The sequence below is a fragment of the Seriola dumerili genome, unplaced genomic scaffold (genome assembly GCF_002260705.1).
Source record: "Seriola dumerili isolate Sdu_G_001 unplaced genomic scaffold, Sdu_1.0 BDQW01000052.1, whole genome shotgun sequence".
Lineage (NCBI taxonomy): Eukaryota > Metazoa > Chordata > Actinopteri > Carangiformes > Carangidae > Seriola > Seriola dumerili.
In genome coordinates this window covers 8,412,559-8,438,496 of record NW_019174307.1, presented here as the reverse complement: position 1 = coordinate 8,438,496, position 25,938 = coordinate 8,412,559, and the positions used below count along the sequence as shown (strand labels likewise).

Below are 25,938 nucleotides of genomic sequence, written 5' to 3'. Positions count from 1 at the left end.
GCCACTGTAGATGCCTCCTCACCAGCCTCTTTGGAACTGACTCAAACTGACTGTGTGTGTGTGTGTGTGTGTGTGTGTGTGTGTCTGTGTGTGTGTGTGTGTGTGTGTGTGTGTGTGTCTGTGTGTGTGTGTGTGTGTGTGTGTGTGTGTGTCTGTGTGTGTGTGTGTGTGTGTGTGTGTGTGTGTCTGTGTGTGTGTGTGTGTGTGTGTGTGTGTGTGTCTGTGTGTGTGTGTGTGTGTGTGTGTGTGTGTGTCTGTGTGTGTGTGTGTGTGTGTGTGTGTGTGTGTCTGTGTGTGTGTGTGTGTGTGTGTGTGTGTGTGTCTGTGTGTGTGTGTGTGTGTGTGTGTGTGTGTGTCTGTGTGTGTGTGTGTGTGTGTGTGTGTGTGTGTCTGTGTGTGTGTGTGTGTGTGTGTGTGTGTGTGGCAACAATGGCAGAGACAGCAAGTGTTTGTGAAGTGGATGTTAAAGGGAATTTTGAATGTAAAAAAAAATGTGTGTGCATGCTTGTGTGTTTGTACATCCCTGGTTAGAAAGCTGATGAATGAATGTTTGTGTGTGTTTTTGAGTGTGTGAGATGATGCCCAGTTGACATGTCCACCCCTTTGCTAGAGACAGGTGCCAACCCTCTGGGTTTCCAGGCACCTGCCAGACCTTTGAATGAAGGACTTGAGGGTGAAAAAAAAAGGTCCATTGTAGGGGTCTGGACCACACACAGCAATCTGACCTGAAAACTGTATTTCTATTTTTCTGTGTGTGTATATATATAATAGTCATTTTATGCATTTAGTTTTTGGACCATTCATCTTGGATTAATCATTCAGGTGTGATATTGGAACATACGGAATGATGACAAGCAAAGGCTGTTGAAAAGTAGTGGGCACATGTCCCCAGAGTAAATGACAAGTTCAAAGAGTGACACAGAATATATATTTTTTTTTCCCTTTTTTATTTAATACACAGAATATTTAGTTGATATGAGGACCCAAAATACCCAGTGGATTCTCAACCACATTGAGAAACCTAGGTTTAAATAGTCTAAGCAACATTTTTTAGAGGCAGTGGTGTCTGCCATGTAATTGACTGTAAAGTGCCTATTTTTTTATTAGTATTGACTAATGTTGGGATTGGCTGTCAATTTACCAATCCACAAGCTACATTCCATCCACATCGAAGACAACACATTCCCCCTGTAGAGTAAGTTATATAATAAGCTTTTCTACCATGGTTCTGCAAAAATGTGCACATTAATGAGGCATTAATGAATTTTCAACTCGTTAATGCTTTGAAATATTGAGTCCACAGTCGTAGTTATAATTTTATGTGAAGACAAGAGCATTGTAAATAGAATATATGGTAATTACTTCATTAATTAGCCTGACCTCATTTGCATAAAGGTTTGTTTATGTCACGGTGATTGTGGCGGGATATTAGGCATTTTAGTTCCTCTTGTTCTCGTTATTGAAATACTCTTTAACCTATGACAATGACTCAATATTTCTTATGTGCTATGACCTAATTTTGACCCTACACATGTCAGCTATTGCTGGATAAAGCCTAAAGTGTGTTCAAGCACACTTCCCAAACTATCACTTCAGCTATAGGAAGCCTTTTGTGATAATGTACTTTCCAAGATGTAAGAGGGTAGCTGTGAGGTAAAAAGCAATCAGAGTCAAGTACAACCAACATGCCATTAAACCTTTTAATGATCTCAACCTCTCCATATTCCAGTTCACTGCAATTAGCAATAAAATTCTTAACGGGTGTGGACTTATGATGTAGCTGTTTTAGCACAGGTCAAGTTATATGGTCATGCATTCAGACCGGCACCATCTGTTATTTCAGTGGTGTCTGACTCATGCAGAGGGCACTTTAATGTACTCTAAGTGCCTCTATTTCTTGCTATTGCTATTTTTTTTTCCCTTTTGTTTTTACTTTGATGCCAAGAAGAGGCATAACCAAAAAATTCAAGTTAATGGGTCAGAAATAAAAAGCATTTATTATATTTCTTTTAAAGTTTAGTAAATTGTACTTAGAAACAATAAACAGTGGGTGTTCTACAAACACAATTCTTAAACACTTTCCAAAGTAATATATAAACTAGATATTTCTCTATATAAATGTAATATGAATAGGCCGTCTAGTTGCAGAATTATACATTTTATACCTACCTTGTGTGGATTTAGTGGTTGTTAACAAGTTTGGGAGTTTGGAAAGGTGGTAACTTATATTATCTTATATTATCTGTTTGTGTGTGTGTGTGTGTGTGTGTGTGTGTGTGTGTGTGTGTGTGTGTGTGTGTGTGTGTGTGTGTGTGTGCGTGCGTGTGTGCGTGCGTGCGTGCGTGCGTGTCTGTGTGCGTGTCTGTGTGCGTGTCTGTGTGTGTCTGTGTGTGCATACGTGTGTGCTTTTTGGTTTAAGTCACAGTCATTAGATGTTAAGGTGTATAAAGGTATTTAATTTACATTCAGATGGATTAAAACAATATATGTACTGTAGCGCCATGATGGAGAACATAACCTACACACTGACTTTGTCTCTTATGCTAATATACCCCTGCTTATCTGGAATTCTGTAAGCATGCAAATGTGTTTTTGAGTCAAATTTGAATAGTGTAATTTTATAAAACCAAATCCCTTGCTTGTCCTTACCCAGTTCCTCAACCCTGTGCCTGTGGACCCTGCTTGTGCAGATTCATATCCAAACACATCTGAAAAGCCAAAACTGCATATTTTGAAAGCTCAGAGCTCTTTTCAAATTCTCCCAAGATGCCCTGAGGAATTGTGACAGCTCAAGGTTGTTTTGGAGTGTCATCAGTATCATCTGAGAAATGAAGCAAATGAAACAAAACTATAGAAAACTTGTCCTGCTCATTTGTCCTGATCAGGCGCAGGGTTTGGCATTGTTGAAGCTGTTATCATGGCTGAGACAGAATCCTCCCGTTACAATATGGCTTTTGTTAAAGCTCGTAGACAGGATGCAGGCACGTCTCACACGCCCTTCAGGCAAACGCGGCTGGCTGTAAAGGCCTCACACACTCACACTCTGGCTCCCACACACATGCACAGCGACACATCCCAAAGCTCAGAAGAGAAAGCCGTAAAATATTGATAGCAGCGTCCAGTCCTCAGTCTCTCCAAGCCTTACCACAGAACCGAATACAGACACACACACACACACACACACACACACACAATGAAAAGTACCTGTGTGCACGCAGAGAAGAACTTGCGCAAACTTGCAAGGAGGTTCAAATGCAGACCATACTATACAGATGTATGTGTGCACATACTCACATCTCTTGGATTGAGGTGAGATATACTGCATGTATTATTTACTGGAACTGCAGGGGACAAAGCAAACTCAGTAAGTGAGTAAAGACCGTGTGGGAGGAGGGAGAAAGATGGTGGGGAGGAAATAAAGTTCAGAACTTGAGGAATGGACAAAGCAGTGCTGTTTTTATTTGTTTAACCTATCTTTCTCCATCCGAGCTTGGTTCGATCACAAGCAAACACAGAAAAGAAACTTGTGCTCTTAACTACTAATATATTTTCACTTGCATCCAGTGGTCCTGCTGTGACTCAGGAGATGCTGTAGAGCAGGAGGCAAATTGCAAAGCACTTTGGATAAAAGAGTTATATAAATGCAGTACATTTGGTATGTAGCCATGCAGATTGTTTTGGTTTTATTCGTCCTGGTTTTCAAGATATCTGTTGCTGACATTTCTGCCTCCAGTACAGTGAAGGTTAAAAGGTTTCATTTGCAGTACTCAAAGCATCTTTTATAAAGCATCACTCTGCATAACTTAACTGTGAACACTTTTAGTTGGACCTTTCTACTAAGGCACTACTCTGTATGAAAACTGTTAACGCCATGCTCTGTGGGTTGTTGCCGAAGCAGCAGTATTAGTTGGTTAGCAATGTAAGTTAGTAAGTAAGTTTCGTGCTTAACAAACACAAATGTCTGTTTAATATTTTGTAAACATGTTAAAATGACACCAACAAACAACACACACTGATCACTCTTCATCACCCCGTTCCAGGGAACTCCTGCTCGATTGCCAAGCTGCCAGCCTCGCAACAGATCAATCATAGATCACAGTTAATGTCTCCCGTTACAGCACCCTGTGATTGCCCTGTTATTATCCCACTAATTATGACTATCATCATTATTATCATTTCTCAGTTATAGTCCATTACTCCAGACCCGAAAGAGGATGGCATAATGGTCTAAGTGGCAGTTATTCCATTTATCGAAAGTTGCGAGCCTTGTTGCATGCTGTTTTCCTGCTCTGGCCGAAGCTGTCTGAGTGCTGACAAGGCCACTCCTCCAGTTACCTCAGGCCTGACCAACTAGGATCTAAATTGGCAAACTCACTCTGAGTGGTGAGAAAGTGAATACACTGCAAAGTTCTTCACTGACTGACTGAAATGAAAAGAGAATCTTTTCTATCTAGCAATGTTATGGTAAATGGGGAAAAAGACGATTTTATAATGACCTCCAGTTTATGGCCGTCAAAGATCAAACAAATACCAATCCAAGAAATGAAAAGAAAGCCAAGCCATGCTTTTGTGCTCATCAGTTAAAAGAAAGGGCTTGAAGAAAAATATTTTTACACCATGGAAAATTGCCTCAGTCTTCTTTTGTAAAGCATTCTTTTATCCTTTATTCGAATGAGCACATTTTCTTTTCAGACAAACATACAGACAGACTGGTGTAAAGATCTGTACCAACACACATTCTGGTACCTCAGCTAAATAACAATCTGCTACCAAATCTGTTATTTTCAGCAAATCAATAATTTATGCCTTTTCTATTTAAAAACTTTGTTCAGTTTGATACCACTCACAATGCTGTTTACACAGAAGGGTTTTTCTTCATGCAGATTTATGTCAGCCGGTTCATTGCTTGTATTAAACATTTACATTAGAGCTATCATCTTTCAAGGCTCATTTGAAAGTGACTTTACAACTAACAGGCGGTATCTGCTTGAAAAATAAAGTGTGCACACTTTAAAGCCCATCTTGTGGGCAACATCGCAGATCAAATCAAGTACAGTTGATGTTTACTCGAGAGGTGTCTCAGCAGTGTATTTCAACACACCCACCCCTTTGCAAACAACCTGAGGCAATCTCCACACACTTCCTCACTGGAAAGCACAAACAGATTTGGCTGCCTACACTCCAACAGAAGCAGACGGATGGCTCACTGCATAGGGAGACTGTCCCATCTCTGAAAGGTGAAGAAATTAGTATAAACGTTTCCTCTAAATAGCTGCTGTCTCTCACAGTCGCCAACCTGAGTCAGCGGCTGACTCATAACCTCTGCTGTTTGTTGTATGCCAGACACACAAGCTGTAGCAGTGTGATTAAGGACAGAAAGAGTGTCGCATCACTGCTCTGCTGGCAGAACACCCTTTCTCTCCAGAAATGTCAAGTTTTCACAAGTAAAGACAAATACATTTAGGGTTGGATTGACAACCATGCATTTTAGTCAAATAATGCAATAGGCTTTGAAATAGTTTCATAAGCCAAAGGGTCACACACATTCCCCAACCAATAGAGGAACAAATCTACAAGTAAAATGACAAAAACACACAGAATAGAGTAACACAATGTTCAACTTACAACAGTGGTCTGACACACAGTACAAGAAATAATCTTATGTATGTCTGCAACTGTGATGTCAACCATTTCTTCCCTGTGACATTTCATTTTAATCCAAATCTCAACATTTCAAATGTTACTGGGATTCAACATTACTCACAGGACCTAATTATAAAGTTCTAAGTTGATGTGCTGCCATAGACAAAGTTTTACCTCACAATCCTGATTGTAGGACTGGCTTCAATACAGTTTCACAGACATCAAATAGAATATATATTTGAATGCACATTGTCACAAAATATAAATGATTCATTTTATTTCATTATTAATTCATTTTAAATGTTGTATCTCCAGCAGGAGGGAATGTTTTATCCCTCATATTGGCCTATACATTAGTGGCCAGAATTTACTGAAACCTGCTGTGATGACAGAACTGCTAAAAAAAAAAACTTTCAACTAGACGCTGGAGAAAACTCAACCTCACATTTGAATCCAAAGCTTTAACATTAACAACTTCTTTTCCCTTATCTGTTTTTTTCCTCTATCAACATTGTGAGTGTAGAGTTGCCCATCATGATTAAGTATAGAGTGAACTGAATGGAAAAACAAAATTAAGACAACAATGGCAATGTACAGCTCTTACAAAGCATTAGCCTTCTTGGATAGACATCACACGCACAGACACAGGTTCCTCTACCTGCCACTCCACTGACAAAGCATTCCCTTAAACCACCAAAGTAAAAAACCAACAAGCAAGTGACTGACTGCGTTACAGTGAATAACACCTGACTCACCACTTTGCTCCGGTGTGAAAAGCACACAGTGACAAAAGTGGCAAACTTTCCCAGCTGACTAAATCCCCAAAGAGCAAACCTTGACAAAACAGACTTAAATGAAATGAAAAAGTTTTCTTTCATACTTCTTTTCTCTTCTTCAAGAATTACCAAAATGCTCCAGGGTATGGAGGACCAGGGATGTCACAGGAAAAGCAATAAAGCATTTTCTCGATTTCCTATTTTAATAGGCATTAAAAATGTACAAATAATTTATAAATAAACTATTAATTCATCAATAAATACTTAGGATTTGAAAATGGATTTTTACAAAAACAGTATAAAACACTGAATAATATATAGAATTTGAAAAACTATTTGAAAAGGCATTTTAAAAATGGGAATACATACCTGGATTACCTCTTCAATTTCCATTTTCTTTTTTCAGCTGCTTTTCCCTTTCCTTCTTACATCCTTTGGCCAACTGGGATTGTTTAGCCTGGTTTTAAAGGCCATAACACTGAAAGTTTGAAACAGGAAATGGAAATTGAAGAGAAGAATCCAGGTATACATTCCCATTTTGAAAATGCCTTTTCAAATAGTTTTTCAAATTCTATTATTTATTCATTAAATAATGAATGTATTTATAAATGGTGTATTTAATGAGTGTTTTATGCATTTTTTATAAATTCATTTTAGAATCCTAAGTATTTATTAATGGATTAATTCTTAATTTATAAATTCTTTTTGCGACTATTTTTAATGCCTATTAAAATATGATATTATGGAAATGCTTTATTACTTTTCCTGTGACATACCTGGTCCTAAATATTAGGGCAGTCTATATATTTTTTAATCAAGTTTTATCAGAAGGATTCTTTATTGGTTCCAGCTATTTAAATGCAGCTGTATATGACTTAATCCTACAGCATGTTACTGAACTGACATTGTGCTGACATTGCTCATTTGCATTGCCTCTGCTGCCTCAGGGACAAGCTAACATGCAAACTCAGATTTGTTGTCAATGTGGCGCTGCTGTAAAGCAGCTACATTTTCAAAAGGCAGGAAACAGCCTCACCTTTATCCACATTTTTTTTCCATCTTTAGTGTTGAATCTGAAATGCCTCCAGACGTTATTTTTCGACAGTTTAGTGTCATGACTCGGCACCACACACTAGTCGTCTTCATTTGACGGTAACGAAGAGTAGTGGCCATGGCAGCTAAGAAAATATCACACAGAGAAGACAGGAACAGTGTGATAGGTCAGCATGGGCTGCTTGTGTTTTGTCCAAGAAGATTCCTTTTGCAACACAGCACAACACTTTTGCTGTGGTTTCATCAATGGATATAATCTTACACAGAAGTATCCCTATGCCAACACAGAGTCGTATGTATGAGCTTAGACCTCAGTTTCAGTCGAGAGCACGTCTTCATTTTAGTAAGGCACAAATCAAATTAAAGAAGTTGGGACGGTGGGAGTGTTTCACCTTTGAAAAGATGTGTGGTGTAATTGAAATTAAGTCTGATATTATGTGATTATAAATCAGTAAATAAAGATTATGATGATGGAGTCACAGTCCACAGGGCAGGAGAGGAGAGTCTTTAAACATATTTTCTGTTGACCAAAACAGCAAAACAGCTTCTCTCCTTGAGAGGTCGGTTACCATTTCTGATTACTCCTTTTCTGTTTATCAATTTGAATACCTTTTTAGATTATCATTGCCTGTAAGTGGTAGGTTACAGGCAATGATTATACATCATTTCTGAGTGTGTGTTTTTCTGTCTTTCATTTGACTGTACTGCATACTTTATTCAGCAATCATATAAACATTGGCCATCAAGTAAATATTATTTCAGGTGCTTTTGTGCAGCACTTAAAAAAGAAATTGCATAAATCAATCAGTTTGTATCCGCGAGTACCTCTGGTCTCATTGCATGAGCAGCGTTTTACTTAAAAACACACTCACACAAGTAAATGACCAAATTGTACTCAGTTAAATAAATACAAGGCGTATTTAATGCAAATAAGATACACTTTGCTCACTTATTTTCATTATTTTCATTTTATAAAAGCGTGTCAACAAATTAATTACGAAATCTATTCTAGAAAGAAATTTCAACATATTGCAAACAAAGAAAACCTCATACATTTCATTTCCATGGAACGTGTACATCAGAAACAATTGAGCAATTAAACAATCTTGTTATTTGCAAGTTGCTTTGATTAATTGCTTACATACTGTCATGAATTGTTTTCACAGCTAGTGTTTTCAATCTTTTCAGCATCATTCCAACGCTTCATTGAAATAAGTGGTGTTAACTTAGGGGCTCTAAATACAGATGCAGAAGCACACACACACACACACACACACACTATATATATATATTCTCAGTTGGCAGTTTAGCTCAAACTACCACAGTCTAACACAACAGTCCTGCAATAAATCCTCCTTTATGAAGGTTATAATGTTCAGTTTATGTTGAAATAGTTTTGAATAGTTAACTCAACTGGAGGATATGGTTTGTGCTGCTGCTAAACTATATTGCATTATACAGAGAGGTGTTTCAGTTATTTAGCCTATCCTCCTTGATATAAATGGACGAAATATCAGAAACAAAATAATAGAAAACACCTACAATTCAACAGCACCACAACTGCACCTTCCAAAATGATCATAAAATTGAATCAACCCCTCTCTAATACAGTTTTTATCTAGGTGTTCCTTATAAATTGCCAAATGGCTTTATGTCTAACCTACAACAAAATAAATATGTTTTAAGGGGCTTTGCAGTCAGTCTTTCAAAAATGAACCACATAACTATGTACTCAAATGCACCACATGTAATCATTATTACAGTATTTTGTTTTTAGTTATTTTGTTGTTGTTTTGTTATGTACAAGAACTTTTGAGGATATTTTGTTGAATCTCTGCTTTAATTAGCAAGCTTAGCTCCCTCTTGTTGTGAGTTGCTGTTTGTGCAAATTACAGGCTACTGTAATAGAAGAGGACACAAATTGAGTGGGTGTGTGCCAGAAACCCGATCATGTGGCTGCAATTCTTTGGCTGCTGATAGAACCTGACCAGTCATCTACTTCTTAATGGTGCTTTAAGAATGGCATTTGCTGCTGTGTGTACTCATTGGCAGAGAGAGACGGAGAGGGATAGTAGCAGATTACACCATGCCAAGTACATTAACATTTCCATCTGGTGTCTCATTCTTCCTTCACTCCCACTCACCCATTGGCCCCTGTTGCCCCCATCACTGGGCTAGAGTGGGCCCTTCCAGGACAAGGTCATGTTGTTGGCGTATGTTATGAATCTGCCACCTGATCCCAAAGGTGCCTGTGGGGACCTGGCAGACCAGCATGCTGGCAAGGTGGCATTAGTGACTCTGTGGTAGTGGGAAACTGACAGGAAGCGAGGCTGGATCGTGCAATCTGGGGCACACACACTCACAAAGTGACACCTTTCTTTGTTTGTGGCTTATTTCTCTCTCTCTTTAATAGCAACAATAATTTGATGTGTTTGTACTGTTAACATGCATTCAACCTGTGTGTGTTTTTGCTGCAGGTATTGGTCGTCCCTGCAGTCTCATAGCCAGGTTCTGTGTGGATCATAGTGTGCAACACTATGCAATGTGTTCAATAGCAGAGTCAAGTTTCCATGAGACAGAGAAAGACAGGCGAACAGACAGATGGAATAGCTGGAGAACAAAAAGCCATTCTACAGAAATATTGCAATACTGAAATATGTGTGAGAGCAGGAGAAGAAAATACACAAAAACAGTGTAGCAGAAAAATACAGGATATGATATAATTCACCGAGTTAACCCATCAGATCTTATAGCTCTGGAGTCCAAGCTGTGTAGTATTGTTATCATTATAATAGGGAGCAAAAATCAAGCATTATCTAAAATTAAAATCACAACAGTGAAAAAACTCAAGCCAAGTGTTAGCCTCAAGCAGATGGTTTGTAAATGATATATCCTGATTTATCACAGTGACCAATGAACCGGGTTTGAAAGTTTGAGCTAAAATTGCAGAATTTAAATGTAGGTATATTATACCGATGTGATATCCAATATTATTACATATTAACTTATCATTGACACTGAGCAGGTTTTACTGTTCCATAAATGGCTGCTGGATGGTACACTTCTCCTCCAGCTGTTGCCCTGTACGAACATTGAATCAGCTGCTCTAAATCCTGCATCACTTTGTGATATGAAAGTTAAAATTATGCTTGAGGATTTTAAATTGGACTTTTTTTTATGGCTGAGTGAACTGATGCCCCTGCAGAGACAAAGACAGACAAATGAAGAGTGAGTTGCTGAAGCAAGCCCTTTCCACACCATTGTTTAGCCTTCTATTCTGACCTATCAGTATGAGATGATTCAATTAACATGGGGAAAGATGGATGCATTTCTGCTGAGTGTTCATATTTTTTTGCCCTCACCACATGTACATCTGCTCTTTTTTTCCTATATGTCCTTTGCTCTACATATCCTACCCTTCTCCCAACCTCACGTAAACCCCCAAGACCCCATCAGACCGTAGATGTTGCTGATATGCTGTCATCTCTCTGGCAACCTCTAGGCCTCTTCCCTTCCCTACAAAATACTATCTACACAAAAGCACAACTGCACACTCCTATAGAATGCCTTAGGTCAAAGAAAGAGACAGTAAAAGTAAGAAAATGAAAAAGACACCAGGAAATGGAGTCTCGCACAAGTTGATATAAATAACTGCATATTTCTTATGCAGATGATGCTGTTCTCTCAGTGCAACAATGATGAGGAAGTGATCATATCATGTCACAGTTGATCAATTCTTTTTGGTTATCTTTAATTTTGTTAAGCTTTTGAGTTGTGTGTTGTTCCTTACTTTTAGATGAAGCTCAAGAATTCAGCTGAAACATTTTGTATCTGCATATCTATAAAGCTCATAGTTTGCTAGCGTTGCTTACTATTAGCCTCCGCTTAAAGTTAAACATGGTCTTGAGTTTAACCAAGGGGACAAGGTGGGCACAAATGTAGTTTAAACAGCAAGCCAAACATATGTCTCATGATATCAAACATCTGGAGAAGTGCTCACTAACTTTCTGTTCTGTTAATGTATTCATATGTACAAAATCCCTCACAATTTCCAGCCATCACTTCCTTGCACAAGTGATCATAAGTGGCATCCCTATGAGTTATAATTATTGTTAATTCCTCAGATGCAGGACATTCCTTTGTGTTAAAGCCAACAATTGTGATTTGGGCAAAAAAGAAAGCTACAGTTTATTTAAAATTCTCACCTAAAGCAGCTTTAAATAAATCTGCTTTATTCTCATTGCAGTCCCACTGTTCTTTATTTATCTCACTGGCTGAGAATTTCTCTCTGTCTCCTTCTGTGGGTGGTGAGGTCAAAGGATACCCTTCATACATTCATTCATAAGAGCCAGCTGGATGAAAGGCTTCAAAAATATTAGCTCAACTCTTAGCTTTCTCTCAAGCAAAGGGTGCTGGATGCTTTCCTCTCGTTTATCATCTCAGAATTTCTTTTGTTTGTTTTTCTCATTTCACTTAATTCAAACTACCATTTATGTGAAAATGTATTCTGCTTATTCAAAAGAAAGTTTTAAAATTGTTAATTTGTACAGGAGAGGATAACATTTCTCCTCATAGTTAAAATGCTTTACTCCATAAAAGATGTGCTTACACTGCTTAATAAGCTTGAGATAAATATGTATTTTACTTGTAAAGTAACTGTTAATACAGATAAAATACTTTTTAGGAGTCAAAAGAGAGGTCCTGGAGATTATTTTCAATTGTTGTAATTACTCCCTCAGTCTCTCAAATCTTTTCATTTTTTATTGACCGTCCTATATCTTACACAAGTAATGTTATGCTGACTTATTTCCTTCTTCTCGTCTTTCCATAGTGTGAAAAAGACATTTATTTGAAATCCTGCCTGGAAGCAAACATCAAATTCCTCTCAGATTCTGAACCATCTGATCACATTCATGAGCTGAACATGGATTAAATTCTGACTTGATTATTTGGAAGCAGTAGATATGAATTCTCTGACAGCAGGGTTGTTAACTTAAAAAATCAACAGCCACGGCCAAGTGAGGTCATTCCCTGCTCAGCTGCCACGGTGACAGTTACAGCGAAGAGGCTGAATCCCATTTAGAGTGATGACTGCTTGACAGCTCCTTCCACTTCCCCCTCAGAGTCACGTCCTCCGCTCCCACATAGAATACCATTGTCATGAAGTAAAACACAATCTCTTAAATCATCTCAAGTCAGTTGATATTTCTATAAAAAGAAATATCAACTTTTGTTAACTGATTCTTCTATCTGTACCCTCTGTCATCTGCGATCTCTGACCATTACCCTCAGTAATGTTGGCAACAGAAACTGAACTTTGATATGAAGATAAATACGAGCGATTGATTCAGTAGCATGTAATAGTGTTTTGTTTTAACCAGAGAATCTTGTCTCAAGTCTCCATGCTTGCAAACATCATCTCTGCCTCCCACAGAGGAATAGATTTGTACACTCTGTGTGCTTCTCACAGCACATTTGGATTAATGAAAAGTAACATTTCCATGTTTTCTGTTTGTGATAATGGACCCTTACAGTTTTATTTTGGAGCCACACGAGTTACAAGTAATTTTGTAGTAAAAAACAAAAAAAAAAACAAAACACAGGATTATTCTATTATGTTGTCAGTTGACTGTCTTTTATTTTGATTTAAAAAGTTTAATTTTGGCTCTGTTTACAAGTGTATGATAATACGTCTATTGCCAGTACTACTGTGATTGAGCTGCTTATATCTGAGAATTCACTGTAATAATCCCATTTGTACACTTTGTATTGAATGTCTTCAGCCCCGTCCTCAAATAGTCTTTTTCAACTCTACAAACCAAAAAGCTAACCTTCAGACAATATTTTTTTGTGAACCTGACTGAAAAAACTCAACTTACTGTGTAAAACTAAGGATACAGAGTGATTCAGAAAGCTTAGTCCTTAGAGAGCTCAGTAAGACAAACTGGAGAGAGCATGTGTTGAAAAAATGTTGTGATCAAGGTCACCATGTTTGATCTATGTTTTTGTATTGGAGCTGATATTAGCTGGTTAAACCTTTCAAACTTTAGAGCTAATACAATTAAACTAAATTTAATTTGTAGGGAACAGAATAATTGACACATTTCATCCAATTACTATTATTGGCTGTTGAATACTTTTTATTTATCTACACATGTTGTTATTAGTTGCTAATTTAAGGTAATTTAATTTAGTTTAATTTAATTTAATTTAATTTCAAGTAATTCAAAAGCATAAAAATGTTTTGCTGAGATTACAATTGTTAGGGTTAAGCCAGATAGTGAGACCTGAGAAAATGACTTCTCAAAGGAAAGACACTTTCTCAGGCATTAACTTAATTGCAATTGATACTAGTTGGTTCCAAAGAGGGTTGATTGTATGTCACCTGGGTGCAAAACATTGGCTCTGATTTGGATTATTTTATGCAGGAAAGGATTCTCCCATTTTTTCCAGAACTATTGTGGGAATTGGACAAAATTTCTTCCTCTCTCTCAAGGATTGATTCATTTTTTGACATGTTTGCATATGTATGTATGTTTTCTCCAATGACTCTTCTGACGAGAAGCACTTAAATTTCCTGTAGTTTAAAGGTTTTAATTAATCATTTTTCTCTGCTTATACAAACTCACCTGAAATTGGGAGCCGTCTTCGTTTATCTTCTTCTGTAATCAGTCTTTTGCCATCTGATTATTAATTAAAACTGATGATTGCATATTGTACCAGTTCAGTTACACTCATGAGAGTATTTGTGTGTTCATATAAGAGCTACAAGCCCTCCTCTATGCTGTAGGTATGATAGTGGAATCTGCACCAAGCATTCATCAGAGAGAATAAATGTATTTGACCAAGGTTCCCCCTCACACACTGCTAACCCAGTCTGAGAACAGACAAATTGTTCATATTCAAGCTGCTCCCTAATGTCATTTTCTAAATTCATTATGACATGGGAGCTCAAAATGAAATGAAAGCCTACTGCTTTCATCATTATTGTGTTATCATTCCCCTCCTTTCCCTCAGTTTTTGCTCCACGTTGGTGTGATTCGTTTCACCTCATTCCTTAAACAGTGATTCACCTTCTCCCGTGCCCACTGGGGTCTTTTTATATCCAAACCATACATTAAACATATACTACGTCAAACAGATGCCGCATTGGTGTCACGAACCTCCATTAAAACTGCACCATTATTCACAATATGATAACACTCAAACATCCTGTGCCCTCCAGAAATACCAGCAGCCCAGTTAAAATGAGCCAATGAGGCTGTAAACAAAAGAGAAAAGCAGCACAGACGAGTCATGTTTTCTTGCTGCTGAGTGTTTAGTGTTCAGAATAAAATGAGTCTCATTCACAGGAACGAGGGGGATTTTATTAATTACATCTTTACAGGTCCTGGGTTGCTACACTTGGAAGATGTACAGTATCTCACAACTGACATCGCAGAAGGAAAAGCTAATCAAAGTAGATGACTGTGATTTGGTATGGCTTTTGGTCATATAACTTCTTAGTTTAGTATTACATATTGCTTAGAGACCGGGGTTTATTGTTGGTGAAGGAGGGAGGGGGCCACTGCTTAGTACTTAACAGGGACCAATCTTCACCAAAGCACCTTGTAAAATCTAACAAGTTACTATAATTAAGTTTTAGTATTTAAAGCAAAAAATCCAATAATAATCCAATGTCCATACTGACAATTGAAGCTTATGTGTGAGAGAGATACAGTTTGGAAAGTTTGGTCTAATGGGCACTTTTCTTGAAAAACATACACCACCTCTATAGTGAACCAGCTGAAAAGTCAGGCATACAAAGCTGTTCCAAGGAATAGCTTAGGAAATATATTATGCCTTTTTTCGATGAAAAGATACCAGGCACGAAGACGGGAAGTTCACAAAAAAAAAACATGTTGCATGGTTTGTTTAATCCATACACAAAATAGCAGAAAAAAGAGTTCCTGCGTCCAAGCACACATCTATACAGATTAAACAAATGTGATACAACAGAGCCAGACTAGCTGTCTTAAGTAAAGCTAAAACTATTGATTCAAATGTGAAAGTATTCTTTTATTTTCTTTTGCATGAGAGAAGGAAGCTTCACATTGAGTAACGTGTAGAGGTACCACTGATGGATAAATGAAAGGATGAGAAAACAAAAAAGTCAGGAAGACAAGAAATAGTGTAAATATAGGAAATAATCTTATGGACTGATATGTGTAAAATCAAATGTCCTGTCATAGTTAAATTAATTACATACATAACACTTCGCCGTACCTGACCAAAATTATACTTTTGAAAATGTTGATTTTTTTTTTTTTTTTTTATTGACTAAATATGTTAATTATATGCCACCCTGACAAATCATGGTGGCAGACCATGATATCCAAGAATGAATTCCTCTTCACTTCGTCACACTATGGGCACAAATCCAGAGGAAGAGACGTCACTCCTACCCCAGCACAGGAGGTGGCTCACCAAACACACAAATACATACTGTCACTGAAGAAAGAGAACACACAAGAGATTTATAGAGCCTCTGTAGGATGTTCAATCTCATTAGAAGTGTTTCCTCACGAATAACAATGCATCAGGATGAATCACTTGATTATAGATTTTGTTGTGTGTGTGTGTGTGTGTGTGTGTACACCACCTCCATGTGTGCTGACAGCTTCCTCTGTGTGTGACTGTGCGTGTGTGTGTCTATCTTATCCGGAATAAACAACAGCGGGAAGTGCCAGTCAGTGAAAAATGGGCACCACCTCTCCTCGCTCTCCTCCTATTGATTTAATCTCAAGCCCTTTGCCATTCGCCGCCAAATTTGTCTTCACAAAACAAATCTGAGAACGATCCTGTCCACTCGGGTTTTGTTCGCATGACTCTGTGAAATAAGCATAAATAACCATGACGGGAGGTCAGAATACTTTCTCTGTGAGCAGTAATTCTCCTGACTGGTGAGAGGGCAGTTGAGCAGCCTGCATACAGACCTGTGGCACTGCTTATGTCCCGTTCTCCTTCCCTTCTTCTTCTGTAAATGAAATTTTCTTCACCACTATTTGCACTAAAGAATAACTCTTATTGTATTCTTTACTTTTAAAAAGCATACAATCAGTCTTGAAGCAGAAATGAGCAATTTCTGCACCCATCTCAGTGACAAAAAAGATCAGAATGACGGACAGAAGAGATGGCAGAGTTGTTGAAGCTTACATGGATGCCTGTTTTTCATAATTAGACACAGAACTTCAAAAATGCACTAGCTAGTGGAATATCACAGTATTCGATTCTGTATAAAAATACACTTGGTCTCTTCTAGTATGCAAAAACGTAATAAGAAGTATGACCCTTTTTATTTGATTGTGAAAATGTAGGGCTGTCACAAAGTGGACAACCTTGTATTTACTAGTAGTAGTAGTAGTTGCAATTGTATTTTCCGGAAATTCGACATGATTCAAAGCCAAGGGGTTTCTGTTTCTAACATTGAGTTGTTTTTTTTGTTTTGTTTTTTTTTTGTTTTTTCCTTGGCTAGCTCTCCCATGTAAAATCTCCATGTGCAGGGTTTAGGGCACAGGCCTGATCCCCACTGATTGGAAGGCAGCTCTCGTCTGGAGGTGTGATCATAACAGAGTCTGTGTGAAGCCTGTGGATTTTCTCTGGTAGCAGGCTTACCTGAAATACAGCTTCCACAACTGGCATCTCCCTGGCTGTCGCATCCAGGTTTGCTGCAATTACAAACCTCTGGCAGTGAGTTGTTCCCATCGTGTCCACATGGGAGGGCAGTAAATGAGAGCCACCGAGTAGAAAAAGAAAAAAAAAAAGTTTGTTCCTCACGCACGTCTGCAGCCACTTCCCACACTGCACACTTCCATCACCTCCCCCACTCAATCTCATTGTGCTGGCAAATTAAAATTCATGGGTTGCCAAGCCATCCATTCTCCCTCCATTGCTTAATTGTCTCGAAAATTGAGGAGATTACCGGGTGCGATTTATGTACAAATAAGAATCTGTCAGAAACCTGGCAGTCTATAGCATGACACATAGACGTGATTATTCGGGAGCCGTAGGCAAGGGCCAGCGTGGGATACCTCAAATCCCAACCTTTATCCTGTTCAATTCTACCCTCTGTGTATATCTCTCTGAGCAGTGCATGCTTCAAAGAGCCAGACAAAACACAGGAGAGAGGGAAAAACTCACAGAGAGAAACGAAAAGCACACATTATCACTGTGTGTTTTAATGCTAGTCAGAATCCTCTTTGTGTACGACGTGATCCACTTTTCGTAACATGTATTCTCCCTTGGCTTTGAACATCAGGTCACAGTGCAGCACATCTAACATCATTATAACTGATAGTTCCCGCAACACTGGTATCAGCTATATTTTTTTTTTTCTAAAGTAGAATAGGTATTGGCTGCTTTTCATGTCATGTATTTTACATATGAATATTTACTGCATTCAGCAAGTGTATGGCTAATGATGGGATCAAACCACCTTGGATTGGACATGTAAGTAAAAAGTCATGCCAGAGGCCAGATTGTATTGAAACGGGGCTTGCGTGATGACTGGTCCGAGGTTATCTGACATTTTGCGTAATGTGCTGTCCCTTTCAGATGTGCTAAGTACTCACTCAGTCAGCCCCCATACAGTGACACAAAGATAACCTATGCTGTGGTTATTATCTGTCCAAAGTGACGCCTTGTTACTATCAGTCAGCTGCATTCTCAATTCTGGACTGATGATGAATTGAGGGGTGAAAGGTTGTGTCATATATATGTATATACATCATGGCAGCTAATTAGGCTTGATAAAATGGTTTATATCTTTAAAACAGCTGCACCTTTATTTCATTTCTGTTTTCCGTTTTATTTTTTTATTCTCATGTTTTATTTCACCTGCTGCCCACCCACATTAAGTTCTTTACCTTTACCTGTACCCGTGCATTAATATGAATATATTTTCTACCCATTATACATAATTTTTTGTGCATTCCCTGTTATACCCTGCATTTATCTTTGGATGTTTTCTTTTTTTTTTTTTTTTTAGCCTGCAACACATTTCTTATTGTTGTGTGATAGCTGGAAAAAGTTCCATATTATTTATTAGTTACAGGAGTTCATAAATCAAGTAAAATATTGCTACATTGGCAACAATGGTTAGCAGCTGAGTACATTTTTGGCTCACATGTGATTGTTGAGGCTCAAGCCAGTGATAAGAGTCCTACAAGCAAACATGAGCAGCAGTTGAATAAACTGTCTATTACTGGCTACTTGAACCTCCTACTGTAGGCTATCATCGAGAGCGTGCTCTGCACTTCATCAGGTTTCCCGATCCCATCAATCACAGATGGTACTTTCTCTTTAGAGCTTCATGAGGTCTGACGCTGCCTCTCCCTGAAATGATTCACCGTCATCATTGCTGTATATGCAACAGTGTAGTTAGTGCTAAACTAATAAATAGTCATGCAGACACACAGCACAATCAAAACAAGCACATCTCTGACAGCACCTTTTTGTTGGCAGCTTGTGGCATATTGTAACAGGATCTTTGTCCATCCATCCCTCCAGTAAGACAGGCTTCTCAAACATGAGGTCCGACTGAATAATGAAGTGAAACGGAATGGCAATGTAGTTTGATTATCAGGTCAGTCAGCTCTAACTTATTCAGAGTCTCCTGCCATGATGTAGCTCAAGGCCACTCCCAACAAGTCCTCCAACCTGAACAACCATATAGGTTGCTTGTCCCTACCCGCTGATACGACCCACAGGAGCATCCCCTGAAATAGCGCTACCACTGCAGGGTACCGAACAGTCGGTTACAACACATAGTAAACACATAATAAACACGCCTATGGAGTGGTCATGGTTTGGCCAGGTTTGGGAACAAGAACAACTTTGTTAGCTTTAGGGAAGCATCATGGTTTGGGTTAAAATAAGTACATCATTAAGGTTAGAGGAGCGTCCTTGTCATGGTTACAATAATAACCACACAGTTAAGATTGTGGGACAGTCATGGATAAAACACATGGGGAACTAATAGCAGTTTACTGAGTGAAAGTCCTGTGTTTTGTGGACCCATGCATCCACCCACTCATTGTTGTTCTGATGTGTTCTATAGCCATAAATCCCTCATCCAACAATAAAATGTAATTATGAGTCATAATAAGCTGCTTGCACAGACGACCTATGGGTTTGTTTTTTACAGTAGAATTCTGGTCCTCATAGTTCACCACATAATCTGAATAAATCTGAATAAGTGTGTGTGTGTGTGTGTGTGTGTGTGTGTGTGTGTGTGTGTGTGTGTGTGTGTGTGTGTGTGTGTGTGTGTGAGAGTCACTTAATTTCATTTAGGTCACATGATAAAGTCAAATGAAAACAGTTTACTGTCTGTACTTTGTCTTTCCTTGTCTTTTATATTCTGTACCAGCAAGACATGAAGGGTCTTTTCTTAGATCTGCCATCAGCTCTGTTTCCAGTTCCCACACACAAACACACACACACATATACATATACACATACAGGTGTATCTCCATGTGAGTTGCATGTCTGCAGCTACGTGCAGGTGTGTGCTGAAACCACATGTTCTGGGAGGGAGCCAAATGAGGCTGTGTGATTATAGCCTTACCAATGTAATCTCACTTCTTAGAATGCTGCTACTCAACCCCACATATCCTCTCTCCTCCTCCGCTCTCCTCCTCCATCCACTCCTCCTTTTAGTCCAGCCGATTCCACCTAAATCCAATTTGTTATGGTTTCAAATGAGGCCTCGTTTTTCTGTCCTCTCGCCACTTCGAACAAAGTGGCTTCTGTTATTGCTTGTCCAATTTGAAATAGTTTTCTCCCCCCCCCCATCTTTCTTTCTCCTCAGGTCCACTCTTCCAGCGATCCACAATGGGCAGTGTAGATTCTAAATGTGTAGCACAAGATGCAGCAACCGAAAAGCTTTTGCACAACCACACAGAGATCTTTTGTAGCTTGAAGACATTATTGGCATTTTGTGTCATACTGAACTTTTCTATCTACTTTTGTGGTGATGCAAATTGTGATTGATCATTGATATTCTTGCTTTATTGTATCTGTAAGTATGTGTGTGTCTGTGTTTGCATGTGATAGGGGTGGAAATTGTGTTTTCGCAGGCTGATAGATTTAGATTCATGCTGCTGGTAGAATATACTTTTCTGTAAATGTACAAATTTTATTTGACCATTTGCCTTCCCAAGAAAAGATTAATAGCAGCCCCTTATTGACAAACAAGTATATCAGTCTTATTCAAGTGTGAGCGTGTGTGTTCAGTGTCTCAGTTGCAGTCCATGTTTGATGCGCAATGTGGTTTTTAAGGGGGGATCTATACCTTCTACTGAAGAATGTGCTCAGAAATGAATATTGTAGATTAATTATACAGAAATCTTGTCTGGATATCTAAGAATGTCAGAGGGAAATGTCTTTTCCTTTTTTCAAGACAGATAATCATCATTAATGAAAGTAGGGACAGGGAGAAGGAGCAGAGGGGTGGTTTTTTAATTGTTCAGTCAGTGTATTGCATGAAATGTGTTGCTCCAACATTCTCCTCTTCTATGGGTCCTGTTTTTAATTGAAAACCTGCCTCTGGGTTAATGCTTATGGATGCAGCTGTTATTGCATCACCAAGCATTTAGCAATAACGAGGGCTTTTCCACAGTCTAGTTGTTGATTGATGGGAATTGTAACCATAAAAATAACAATGTGGTGGTAATGATGATGACACGAATAATTATAGAAATTCTAATGGTGGTCTTGGTGGTGGTAGTGATGATAGTGGATATGACCGTGATGATGATAAAGACAGATGGTGATGTTGAACAGGAGTCAGACTTGCATGTGCGCATATGTGCAGGTTACTGCGTACGCTTGCACGCTCAGGTCTACAGATATGTGTATTGTATATAAATGATCTCAATAGGAAGTGATCTGTGTTGCAGGGGATGATGTATCTGGAGGAGCGTAGGTTGGTCCACAGGGATCTGGCAGCCCGAAATGTTCTGGTCAAATCTCCCAACCACATCAAGATCACTGACTTTGGCCTGGCTCGCCTGCTGGACGTTAATGAGAAGGAATACAATGCTGATGGAGGAAAGGTAAATGAGTAATTTACACTATCAGACAATCACACAAATACACAATTTAAAAAAAAAAAAAAAAAAAAAAAGAAGAAAAAAACTATGGTGGTAAAATGAGCCCCTGGAAAGTATAAATGTTTTGTGTGGCAAATTTCAATATTCATACATTCACAAAAAAACACTTAAAGGAATAGTTTGAGATTTTGGGACATAAATTTTCCACTTTCTGCCCCAGATGTTAGAAGAGAGGATCAGTACGACTCACATATCTTTATGGTAATGTGAAGCTACAGCTAGCATCACTTCCCTGTATCTAACCATTTCTTGGCTGGGCACAGTGACTTGTGTTTTTTATAGACACAAAGTACATTTTAGAGATCGTATTAATGCATACAAAGTTAATGGAAAGACCCAAGTAGACATAAATTTGCCCAGGGCAACGCAAACTGATTAGAAAATGAGCTGTTAATTAGTGAGCCTTACAGGTGCAGGTTGTCAGCTTTTTTTTACCTTCAGACAGAGCCAGGTTAGCTGCTTCCAGTCTTTCTCAAGGCTGTCTGTTCACAGGCTTCTCTTCTAATATTTGGTCATGCTTTTCCTCTTTCGTATTTTGTTTTCAAACCCTCTCTTCTCAAGAAAACCCATAACCCCCCCCACAGCAGAGTGAAAGACAGACACACTCTACCCTTCAATATCCAGTCTTGAGAGAGTGAGAGTGGTATTGATTTGATTTACATTTTTATTAGACATTTAAAATACTATTATATAAAGTATATATTTCATTTAAACTATATATAAAGTGTTGAATGGGAATTTTAATTCATTATTCTTTCTTTACTTTTTAAAGGAATTAAGTAGTATTATTAAAACAGTGGCATTAATTAATCAGTACTGTTGGTGGTTGTGTTGGTTATAATGGCTGTTATACCGTACTGTACTAATATGCACTATATGCTCATTTAAGCCTGCATTCAGTGACCTTCTTCTCTTTTTTTCTTGTCTGCTGTTGATGAGTTTGGGGGCTCACTGAGATACAATATTGTTGAATTACTGTTTTGGACCATACCACTGACATGTTGTAAAAGACAACAATAACAAACAATAGATATTAGCATTAATTAGGGTTTTATATCCTGAGGGAGGAACTTAGCTCATTACAAAGGACAGTTTGAGAGGAGTTAGTGAGATACTATTCTGCTCTATTGAACCGTTTTATTCACTTTTGGGGAATGGAGATCTCATAACCCTATAAACATAGTAAGCAAATACTTTCTCAGGGGCTCTTCGTACACAGGCTTCTGGCGCCTTCTAATTTTTGTTCATGCTTTTCCTCTTTTGTTTCAAACCCTCTTTTGTTTTCAAACCCTCTCTTCTTGAGAAAACCCCATAACAAATGAACAACACACACACTCTACTCTTCAATATCCCCCCTCCCCTCAATCTCCATCACTGTAATCAATAGAACTGGCATTCAAATCTAATCACTGTGTTAAGCTTCCTCCCAGACCACCCTGCCATTTGCCCAAGCTTATTCCAATACTTTCTCTTTCAATCAAACCTTGTTTTCTCCCTAACATGGTTTGCACAGTCAGTCCTGCCAAAACAGTGCACTGTATGCCAACACCTCACCAACAAATGATTAGTCTGAACCCAGAACGTGTGTCCTCAGTTCCCTCATCAGTTTTTATTTACACAAATATAAAAGAAAGAGATTATTGTAAACCCTGTTTAATGTTTTTTAATGATGGATGTGGCACATACTGTTCTGCTATTCTGCTTCTTTCTGGCAGATGCCCATCAAGTGGATGGCCTTGGAGTGCATCCATTACAGGAAGTTTACTCATCAGAGTGACGTTTGGAGTTACGGTAAGCATCAAAGTATATTGTTTCAGTAATTTTTCCATTTTCAATGACATTACGTTACATTAATTTAGCAGAAACCTATGTCAAAACCTTTAGGTGCATGCCCTGAGAGCACGTTCTGTGCAGAAAGATTTGTTTAAAAAGATGTCAAATACTGAGAGGCCAGGAAAGAAAAAGAATCGCATACACTGTCCATCACTTTTACTCACTTTAATAACGTTTCAGTCGTCATACCTTCACCAACAAAGTTCATATATACAAGTTGAAATTGCACTAATTTTGAAGCACTACATGGAGTGGCATCGGCTTAGTCTTCAGTCCTCCTTCCTCATACTCTCACCCTCAGTCCAAGTCCAGACATTTTCCATTGCTGCTCCCAGACAGTTCACCCCTCACTGTCAGGTCTTCCTCATATCTCTCCACTATTAAAACCCAACTAAAGACCCATGTTCTTACAACCGTATTTGAGTCTACTTAATTAGGGATGCTTTAATTTTGTCTCATACAATTATATACCTATTTATAAGTGCATTTTAATTTTTATCTATAAAGCACCTTGCTAAACACTTGTTTATAAATGTGCTCCAAAAATAAGTGACTCAACTTGCCCTTAAGGTTCTGCGGCAGAAGATGGGCAGTGACTGTGCTGTCCTTACTTAAGTGTGGACTTCATTCCACCTCTGTGGGGTTAGAACAGAGCAGAGTCTTGACTGAGATTAGCAACCACATGGTCCACTTAGTAAGAGGGTGAGCAACCGTTCAGGCACCGAAAACAGACACGTCAGAATACTAAGATGTGGGCATAAATAAGAACAAGAGACATTATGAAGAAGATATTGGGATTTCTGTAGGTTGAGGATGCAGGTTAATAGAATGAAGGCATATGCTGTGCATTGTGTGTACAGTAAACATACATGGGGAGGAAATTTCTAGATCTAAGGCAGCTGTAACCGTGCTGACAAATAAGAGAGGAGTGGTGATTTCCCTTACTTCTTAAACTGCATAAACATGTAGCAATCACAGCCACTGTAAAATGCAAATTTGGTGATCTACTTCTTTAACTCCTGTAATATTAAAATCAGTCTTTGCAGCCATCAGCATGTCAGCAAGATTTAAATCTAAAGGCTCACCCCCATTATCCCTCAGTCTTATGAGATTTTTATTGCTATATATCAAATAACAATTTCCTGTTCAAGTCTACCAATAACTCTTAAAGTCATTTAGAAAGAAAAATTGCAAGATAGGTCATATCAAAGAGAATAATGTGTGTTTGATTAAAAGTATCAGTGTGGTTTAGTGCATCCATGTCCCCCGTGGTCCTCTATGACCAGGGGCTATTATTCTTCCATCTTATTGTGTGCATTTGCTCTGCTTGCCACTCATTAGCTCATTAACACTAACTTGATTAAGGCTGAACAGTGCTGAAAGTTCAGACTGATGACTTTCAAGACTGTGATTAGTTCCTCTCCTTCACTCATCTTCTGTCCTCTGTTGTGTTCTGTCTCATCACCTTATCCCCTCTGATCTCCTCTGGTCTCTCACAACGTTTGCTTTTCGTCTTTTTTTCTCTATTTTTTTTTCCTTTTCTCACATTTCTTCTTTTTGCTTGATCTCCTATTTTCTCCTGTCAACTCTTCTACTTCTTTCTCTTTCCATCTCTTCACTCGTCTCCTCTCTACTCTGGTTGTATAATCCTCCCCTCTGAACCCTTTAATCTTCTCTACTCTCTACCCTTCTTTGCTCTTTTTACACTGATTTCTCTCATCTTAATTCTACTTTTCTTTTCTCTACTTGTTCTTTTCTCTGTGCTCCGCTTTACTGATGCATCATCTTTTGTTCTCTGATATTGTTGTCATCTCCTCTGTTTGTCATTTTCTTTCTCTTCTTACACCCCTCTTTCTCTTTTTTAGGGGTAACCATCTGGGAGCTGATGACCTTTGGAGGGAAGCCATATGACGGAATTTCCACCAGAGATATCCCAGATCTGCTAGAGAAAGGAGAGCGTCTTCCACAGCCGCCCATCTGCACCATCGATGTCTACATGGTCATGGTCAAATGTAGGTAGAGCTTTGCCTTGGGGTGGACAAAATAACTGGAACTCCTTTCAATACAGTATAATTGATTGCACTACGTCATTCTTAAGTCTGCATCTTTCTGATATTCTCAACAAATATTTCACATTATAAGCTAGAAAAATATATTTACTGCAGAGCCTTTATAGTGGCAAGAAAAAGAACACCGAGGAATAACCTGCATTTATGTCTAAATTTGTCTTAAAATATGGTCAGATCTGCATCCAGGCTACAATAATGAACAAACACAATCTATGTAAACTAATGACTTACAAAATGTTGTGTTGTTCTCATCCATGTTTAAAATATCATTCAAACATTCACAAATGAGATCTCAGAAGACTTTCGATCAAGATCAAGAAGTGGGCGCCCAGCTAAGATGACTCCAAAGGCACAATAACAAAGAACCCCAGAGTAAAAGCTAAAGGCCTAAAGGAATCATTTAAGTTGGTTCAT

The 25,938-nt window shown here is 38.4% G+C and overlaps 1 protein-coding gene across 1 annotated transcript in view; it reads left to right on the top strand.

Annotated features, from left to right (window-relative positions):
- The window catches only part of LOC111218871 (receptor tyrosine-protein kinase erbB-4-like), a 318,365-nt gene that overhangs the window by 282,477 nt on the left and 9,950 nt on the right, over window positions 1-25,938 (top strand). The window contains exons 21-23 of the mRNA XM_022741351.1: window positions 21,410-21,565; window positions 23,338-23,413; window positions 25,321-25,467. Of these exons, the coding sequence (XP_022597072.1) occupies window positions 21,410-21,565; window positions 23,338-23,413; window positions 25,321-25,467 (379 nt within the window). The remainder of the gene's footprint in view (window positions 1-21,409; window positions 21,566-23,337; window positions 23,414-25,320; window positions 25,468-25,938) is intronic.